The sequence below is a fragment of the Arvicola amphibius genome, chromosome X (assembly GCF_903992535.2).
Source record: "Arvicola amphibius chromosome X, mArvAmp1.2, whole genome shotgun sequence".
Taxonomy (NCBI): Eukaryota; Metazoa; Chordata; class Mammalia; order Rodentia; family Cricetidae; genus Arvicola; species Arvicola amphibius.
The window spans coordinates 86,863,466-86,871,763 of record NC_052065.1 but is presented as its reverse complement, the minus strand read 5'-3'; the positions used below and the strand labels follow the sequence as shown (position 1 = coordinate 86,871,763).

The window sequence follows — 8,298 nt, the reverse complement described above, 5'->3', positions numbered from 1 at the left end:
CGGCTCAACAAGGTTCAATCCTAAAGTAGCACTCAGCCAGCAAGCTGAGGGAATTTCTTGACAGCTTCAGTTTTTTCCCTCCCAAAAGACCAACTGCAATCAAACGAGGTTGAGTGAAAGCTCATGATTTTATTGTCTTCATAACAAGATCAGCTTAGAACTGGATCACTTGGCCCTGTAAACAGAACAGAAGAACAAAGTGGTGTGCTTCTAGTTTTTAAGGAACCTTCCATTATCCATGGGCTTAGCACGTAGCTTAGTAGTTGGGTGCCTGCCTACCATGGCCCTGGCTTCAATCCAAGACCACAAAACATTTCTAAGGAGACCCTGTTGCCCCCACACTAAAATCCTTAAGCCATTCAGATATACTGGTGTTAGATTTTTCAGCTAATAAGGCCCATAAAAAGCTCACAAATCTGAAAAACAAAACCTAAAAATAAAATACTTGCTAAGCAGTGGTAGTGCACACCTTTAATCCCAGCACCCGGGAGGCAGGGGCAGGCAGATCTGGTTTGAGGCCCGCCTGCTCTACAAAGGACAGCTGGGCCTACAGAGAAACCCTGCCTTGAAAAACCAAACCAAACAAAAAACCATCCTCCTGGCAGTGGTGGTGCACATCTCTAATCCCAGCACTCAGTAGGTTATAGACAGGAGGGATCTCTGTGTCTGAGGCCAGCCTAGTCTACAGAGCAAGTTCAGGACAAGCTCCAAAGCTACAGAGAAACTCTGTATTGAAAAACCAATCCCCCAAAAAACTTCTGGTCCCAAGCATTTCAGATGTGGGCTATGAACTTGTACCTACAGCTGTGGACAATTACTGTTGAGGATGCCCTGTGGCACAGTAAGCTCAGAACAGTTTCCTCTACAAATAAGGCCAATTTCAAAGGAGAGTACCTTTCTCTTCTTATCACCTCCCAGTTCAAAATGCTTGCATCTCTTAATAGCCAGCATCCTCTTCGACCTGCAGTTGGGCTCAACACATTCCAGTCTCAGGACAATCTTCTTTGTAGTTTTAGCCTACAAAAGAAATGAAGTCAAAATCTTCACAAAATTAGTTTGCCACAATCTGTATTCGGGTATGGAGAGAAAAAAGATCCAGAAGCCAATCATTTTGAGCTAAACAGTAGGAAAACTGAAGCTGGATCTGGTTGTGCACACCTGTGTTCCCAGCACTTTGGAGGTGGAGACAAGCTGCAACCACATGAATTTGAGGCCAGCCCGGGCTACATGACATTGCCTCCCCCTACCCCAAAAAAGCTACTTTAAAATTTGTAGCCTTTCAGGCTACTTGTATTCTTTAGTGGTTAAGTAAAATAAAAGCCAGCCAAATTTATGCAAGTATGAAATACAACTTTTGGAATTCACCAATTTTCTTAAGACTTCAATTAGCCCCAAATTCTGTTACACTCCCCACTAATAATCAACTTTTTTTTCAATAGAGGGTTTCCCTATGTAACAGGTTGGCCTTGAACTCAGAGACCCACCTGTCCCTGCCTCCCGGGGGCTGGGATTAAAGTCATGCACCACCGCCACCTGGCTAATAATCAACTTTTAAAAATACACTAATTTAGTGATAGGTTTGTTGCTAGTTTGCAGTCTGAAAGCTGAAACACCTCCCTCTTCCGCAGAAAATGAGCTAAGCATTTAAACAAACAAGCATTCCCATTTCCCGACACCCAATCCAGGACCCAAAGTTGTCATTTAATTTCTACAACCAGGCTGGCAGAATAGAAACAAAGAAATGAACAAATAAATGCAGGTTCCCTAAAGAAGGAACTTCATTAAACTGGAGAAGATTCCAGAACTCAGCCAGTGGAAGGCCTACACATGCACTGTAAGACTTCATGAGACTGAGAAATCCAGATAGCCCTTCATGGCAATACAGGGAATTGAACCTGGGTTGCCCTCAAACTCTACCACTGAGCCTCCAGCAACAAAGAGCTTAGGATTCAGACATGACGATAAACGAAAGAACGGTCTTGCTGGTACACACATAATTCACTTTTTAGGAAAGAGGGGCACATTCTTTCATTTTTGCCTCTTTAAAGTGAGATGCTATACTCTAGACTATAGTCAGATCAGTGTTGATTCCCAGCTCCACTGCCTTGGAAACATTCCTGCCGCTAAGTGCGATAGCTTAGCTGTAACACTATACTAATGCTTGTAGACTATAGAGATCGCAAATGCCAAGGTCCTTACCACAATAATCAAGAAACATGTCAGTTAGGTATCACTAACCTTTTTGCGGAAAATAGGCTTAGTCTGCCCACCATAGCCACTCTGTTTCCTGTCATAACGCCGCTTTCCTGGAAAAAGTTATTTGTTATGGTATGCTGTATACAGATCCTATGTCAAAACAGCCACAAGTAAAAGTCTTAAGTTTAAATTGGGGGTGCCCTGCATCCAAGGAGGGGGGAATACCTGGACTTGTTAATACTTCTCACAAGCGTCACATCAAAACCAGATTATTTACATTCAGGAAACAGTAACAGCCCCAACCCTTGAGGCTGAGGTAGGATTGCTTATTCCAGACCAGCTTCCTTTACATAGCTGGCCTTTATCTCCCACCAACTCCCCATCCCTGTCCCCTAGCCATCATCAAATTACATATAAGCAGCTTACCCTGGGCATACAAAGAATCTTTGCCCTTCTTGTACTGGGTCACTTTGTGGGGTTGGTGCTTGCCACATTTCTTGCAGAATGTCCGGCGGGTCTTAGGAACGTTCACCTATTTTTTTTTTTTTTAAAAAAGTAAGGCATTCAGAACGTGCAGTTACCGGACCGCAATGACCCAGCACCCTCCCTGGATCTGGAACTACAACTACTCACTAAAACACAACGACCACGTAGATTTAAAACGTGGTTCAGTCACACGCGCCAAACTGTATCCACCCGCAGCTAAATCGCCCCACCACTCCAATTCCTCCGCCCAGAACTCAGTTCCCTGTGTGTCGCTCTCGGCAATGCTAGATTTCTTAGGTACATCGAGGTCCTAACGGAGCCTTGACGCACTCTGGGACAATACTGTCCATGCCGGCTGCAAGGATTGTGCTGGATACTACGAAACCCCGATACGCGATCATACCATGTTGGCGGGTGCGATACCGGCACAGAAAGAAAGAGGGAAAGCTAGCAACGGAAGTTTATAGGCGGTGCCCGGGTGCACTTCCTCAGAGCCGTGGGAGACAGCTACCATAGAGTCTGTAAGATCCCAGCGCAGCGCCCTCGGATGGCTGGATGATTTGCCTCAACCGCAGACAGGCTCTTCAGCCAAGGCTCCGCCTTAAGCCTATGGCTCTCTCTCCTCCACTTCCTCCCGCCCAGCGCCGCTCAGCTTTCATTACTCCATCCCTTTGGGCAGACGTTGCAATTTAGTAGCTTAAGCGAAGAAAGCAATGCTCTTCCCAGACTCCAATCTCCCGTGTTGGAGCTAACCAGGGAGTAGGATCAAGTGGAGGGGTCTTCCATCTCAGCCTAACATTGTGGTTCCAATTCAAGGAGACTGAAACGATCTTAAACAGCAAAATATGGCTCACGGAAGCCCTGGGAGGGAGCCAGTCGCTTCAGGTCATTTAGTTAATGTCTATTCTGTTTCAGGCACTGTTGTAGGTACAGGACATAGTAATTGATTATGTTCATTACTGTCCAATCTCAGGCTAAGTACTTTGAAGAAAAAAAAAATGAAAGCAGTACCTTTTAGCTGAGGAAGTAAATTGGCTGATCTTAGTTATGAAAACTAGCTACGAATTTATTTGGCTTCTGAGATAGTTGGGCCAACCAAGAAAACATACCTTAGCTTCCCTGAGTACTTGGCAGCGGACATGTACGAAGTTTCAAGTTAGTCCAACAGAGAAAGGTTGAAGGAAGCTAGCTGAGTTTTAAAATAGATTCTCAGAGTGAGTCTAGGAGGAACGTGGTAATGCTATTTCCATTTTCCAGGGGGAGGGCATTCATCCAGTGGCATGTGAAAGCTTTGGTCCGCCATCAACAGTGGTAGAAGCACACCTCACCCCCATGCATTCTGTGATTCTATTTCCTTTACTATCGCATAATATTATAATATGATTATATAATACATGGCCTGCCTATTATAACAGCTGTCTTTGGGGTGGGGAGAGCCTCAGAAATCCCAGGGTGACCTTTTATAAACTCACCTATGTAGCTGAAAATCCTTATCCTGAGTGGTGGGGGCCACATGTATGTGCTATGTGCTGCCGTGTCTGGATGCCTGCCTCTTGAATCCTGCCAATCTTCAGAAGCTGTTTCCTATGACTAGTATTTACCAAATGAGGAAACTGAGGCACCTGACCTATCCAAAGTCACACACATGGTTTATTTTGGAAGTTGGAATTCAACCTTCGGCCATTTAACAGCACATAATTCCTAGTCTTAGCCAGTATATCACACAGGGAAGGAGAGGCACCTACAGGGTAGATGTTTGGGCTAGAATGCAAGAGGAGGCAGCAGTGGCCCAGGAGCTGATGTTAGGAGTATAATGCTCCAGAAACAAGTTGACTCCACCCACATTTTTGTTGGGTGGTCTCCAGGGCTAAGATAATAACAACACCATAGCTTGCTACATTTCTTTGCCAAGCTGCCAACCTGAAGTCCAGCAGTATTTTCCTCTGTCTAGACTCTTAAAAACCTCACTGGCCTTTAGGGAGTTTCTAAAGTTTTTTTCTGTTTTGTTTTTCTGTTTTGTTTTGTTTTGTTTTTGTTGTTCATGTAAGTAATCTGGAATTAAAAAGACAATTAGCCTTCTTCATCTAATCAAACTTTGTTTCTTTACTCATTCCCCATGTGATGTGGTTTGGGAAACTTTTTTGTTTGTTTGAAACAGGGTTTCTCTGTGTAACAAACTCTCTTTGTAGACCAGGCTGGCCTGGAATGCACTGAGATTCCCATGCCTCTGCCTCCCACATGCTGGGATTAAAGGCATGCACCACCAATGCCCAGCAGAACTTTTTATTTTAAAATATTTCATTGACAAAATTGCATATATTGAAGATATACAATATGATGATATACACCTATCTTGTATAACTGCCACAGTCAACACAACCATCACCATCCAATATTGCCTACGTGTGTGTGTGTGTGTGTGTATGTGTGTGTAGGGGTGAAAACACTTAAGTCAGCTCTCTTATCTAATTTCAAATAAACAATAGAATATTAATTAGACCCCCCAAATTATTCACCCTATAGTTCAAAATTTGTTTAGCAATAGTCTACATGTCTCTGCTCATTATTTTCCCTAAAATGAAACACTCAGAACTAAAGACAAGAATCTAGGTATAGTCCGGCATTGCACAGTGTGTGAGACATTCACTTTCCTCCAGAGATTTTACTTCTACAAAAAAAGCCCCGTGTCATCTTGACTCTCAGTCATATATGTTTCTGCTTTGCCATATCTTTTAGCTGCTGTCAGCAAAGCCCAGGTACCATTTTCACAAGCACTACTGCCACCTCCTCTCCTTCCGTGGACATTGAACACAAGTCATCAGGCTTGGCAGCAAGTGCTTTTGCCTGCTAGACCGTCTCGCAGTCTATCCAGTGGTAGTCATTTGCATCTGTACTATAAGCTTATTTGTCCGTACTGTTCCGTTTGGGCATAGTTCTGTTGGTATGAATGAGTGTGCTAGCTGAGTGGCTGGGAGCCAAGGGTGAAGAAGTAGCTTTATTCTGCCCTTCCCCTTTGCCTCCCTGTCTATTTTCCCACGGTGCCCCTATGAACTAGCAATTCCTATCGCAAATGGACCTTTTGAAAGGATGGGGCATGTGACAAGGAGTGTCTGACTAAAGAAAAGAGAGGGATGGTCAATGTCTGTGGTCACTCCATTGATGACTGGAACAGTTACTACATGTGACCAGGGAAAGGACATAACTTGTCAGTAAAGTAGAGAGAGCCATGTAACACTTGGTGCCCGTCCATCTATACCAATGCAATGATTTCCCAACCTTCCATTTTATAAATGCTTTTTTTTTAAACTCCCGGTGCTTTCAACATTCTGATCAGTTTTTGGGATCAGTGATATGTTTCCATATTGGAGTGTAGCATCTCAGGGGAAGGCGATACAAAAGTGCCCCATGACACAGACAAGAAAATCAGTCTGGGGGCTCTGACACCTTCAGGTTTGTGGCAGTTACTGGCTGCATTTCTTTAGAGAATTCTTGGGGAGAAAACAGAAGCTTGAACACAAACTAGGGGCCCGTGGAGGTAACATGCAGGTTTCAAATAATACATCTTGTCTTGTTTACTGCTTTGCAGAATCAAAGAAAATGCTGTAAATTGTTTATCTTTGAGAGAGAAAAAATGAGACAGAATCTCCTATGCTGTCCAGGCTTTGAACTTGTGACCAGCCTACCTGCATCACCCTAGCAGCTGGATTATAAGTGTCTTTCCTCATGAGGTTGAATCTTGAAGGAAGAATATTCACAAAAGAACATTCACCAAAGAATGGGGAAGGGCACAAGTCTTTGTGTGGGCTTACATTTCAGGCATATTTATCTGTTAAAAAAAACTTTCTTAGAAAATGACTCAGCAGGGGAAGTCTTGTCTCTACCTCTGTCAGGCTATGTATTTCAGGGTCTCTGAGGGAGCCCTCTTCATCCTACAAGTTGAACTGCGTGACCCTGTGGCTCCCCTCCTGAGGGGACAAGAGACCTTCAAGACACTGGCTTGGTTCTGTGTCTTGCCAGCTTGGACATCTTTCTTCCTGTGCTGAACACCCCCATACATCTCTTTAGGTATGTCATCCCTTTACCCCAGGGAGGGTAGCCTGATGACTGTGTGTTCGGTCCTGCCCCGTAATCTTAGGGACTCAGCAGCCCCGGGTAAAGGTAAGGTTCTCTCCAAACTGGACTCTATTAGTGTAAGAGGTCCCAGGCAAATGAGGGTGGGGAGAGTTGGGGGGAGCAGAATGGGGACTGCAGCACGGAACCAGAGACCATATTGCTAAGAAGAAAAAAAAGGCATTGGTTTAAGTCAGGAAACAAAAAAAGGGAACTGAGTGGCTGCGAAAGGGTGGGGTTTGTTCAGACTGTCCTTCCTCTCTGGACTGTAAGAATATGTCTCCAGGGCCAGTGTCTTCAGAGAGCGAGTCCCACCTTCCAAGTCCCGGCATCTCATTACGTCTGGGAAGCTGCCTGCATTAAGTCAAAATTGAGGTGGGTCTGAGGTGACGCAGAGACGGGGCAGCAGCCGTAAGGACTTCTGTTGGGACCCTGAAAAGACAGACAGGAAACATGGCTGCTTCCATGTATCTGCTGGTGGAGGAGACTCATGGAGAATGGGAGTGTCACCAGCAGAAGACCCTGGCATGCCCTTCCAATGATGGAGGGGAATGTGAAGGTCTTCTGGAGATGGCCAGTGTGGTGGGGGTGGCTGTAGGAAGAGGAGACAGTGACCTGAGGTGACCATCTGAAAAAGTAGCCAACCTTGGAAATGGAGCTCTGCAGCTCTTGGTGGGAAAGCAACATTACAGACAGCCATAGGGTGAAAGCAAGCCATTTTCACCAGATACTGATTGAAGACCCGAAATGTGTCCTCATATCAATAGAAGAAGGAATTCTAAGAGTCCGCTTAAGCTGCAAAACCTCTAAAATAGCTCATGGGTCTCAAATGGCAGTACTAAATGGGGAAAGGCCTGTGCTGCATGGGACGGAGGCGACTTGGCTTGGCCTTCAACAGATCAAATATTACAAGGATGAGATGGCTTCTAGAAAGGATTGTGTGGAGGCTGTGGGAACCTCGTGGTAACAGTGGGTAGGAGACAGGGCCAGCGCAAAGCAGCCTCCGCCCCAGCAGAGACAGTGTGGCCAACCCCTGAGGTCTCCGGGAAGGTTTTTCTTCTTACCATTGCCTACCATGTGCATGGCTGCCTTTTCTCCTGGCTTCAATATTTCTCCTCTCATTTCCTGGCCGCTATCTCCTGATCCAGAAGCAGCACTTAATAGCCTTTAAATTGTATCAAATTTATCTTGCCACTTTCTCCTCAAGCTGTTTTGCCTTTCTCTTCCCCCTTCCCACCTGCCTGTGGCTTTCCTTGGACGTTCTTGCCAGGACTATGTGTGTAAATAAACGTGAAATTGATAAGGCAGGCCCCTGGCCAAAGTAAGTGCTGGATCTCAGCGGTCCTTACTAGTTTTGCTCCTCCGGAGCCCTGCCAGCGCCAGCGGCCCATAGGGTTGGCCTAGGGGCAAATGGTGTGAGCTTTAGATTCAGACTGCTGTTCTGATCAAGCCGACAGAGGCTTTCTGTAGTGAGTCTCCAGACCTCCAAATGAACCGGTACTTTCC

General features: G+C 45.3%; 2 protein-coding genes across 3 annotated transcripts in view; one reads left to right on the top strand and one right to left on the bottom strand.

Annotated features, from left to right (window-relative positions):
* Positions 1-109: 109 nt before the first annotated feature.
* Positions 110-3,218, bottom strand: LOC119804961 (60S ribosomal protein L36a-like). The gene is made up of 5 exons (XM_038316737.1): positions 3,086-3,218; positions 2,623-2,728; positions 2,239-2,306; positions 895-1,017; positions 110-175 (listed from the first exon to the last, which is right to left on the bottom strand). The coding sequence occupies exons 1-5, from the start codon at positions 3,194-3,196 to the stop codon at positions 155-157; spliced, it is 429 nt and encodes a 142-aa protein (XP_038172665.1). The 5' UTR covers positions 3,197-3,218; the 3' UTR covers positions 110-154.
* Positions 3,219-7,054: 3,836 nt separating this feature from the next.
* The window catches only part of Btk (Bruton tyrosine kinase), a 43,783-nt gene continuing 42,539 nt past the window's right edge, over positions 7,055-8,298 (top strand). Inside the window, exon 1 of one of the 2 annotated variants that reach the window (XM_038316292.1) lies at positions 7,055-7,167. The gene's annotated coding sequence lies outside the window, so the exon portion shown is untranslated. The remainder of the gene's footprint in view (positions 7,168-8,298) is intronic. The other variant, XM_038316294.1, reaches the window with a different exon arrangement.

Coding starts and splice junctions, on each gene's coding strand:
- LOC119804961 (XM_038316737.1), bottom strand. CDS start 3,196: ATGGTAGCTGTCTCCCACGGCTCTGAGGAAGTGCACCCGGGCACCGCC. Junction 2,307..2,622: donor AGATTCTTTGTATGCCCAGG/GTAAGCTGCTTA, acceptor AACTTTTTCCAG/GAAAGCGGCGTTATGACAGG. Junction 176..894: donor GAGGTGATAAGAAGAGAAAG/GTACTCTCCTTT, acceptor TTCTGTTTACAG/GGCCAAGTGATCCAGTTCTA.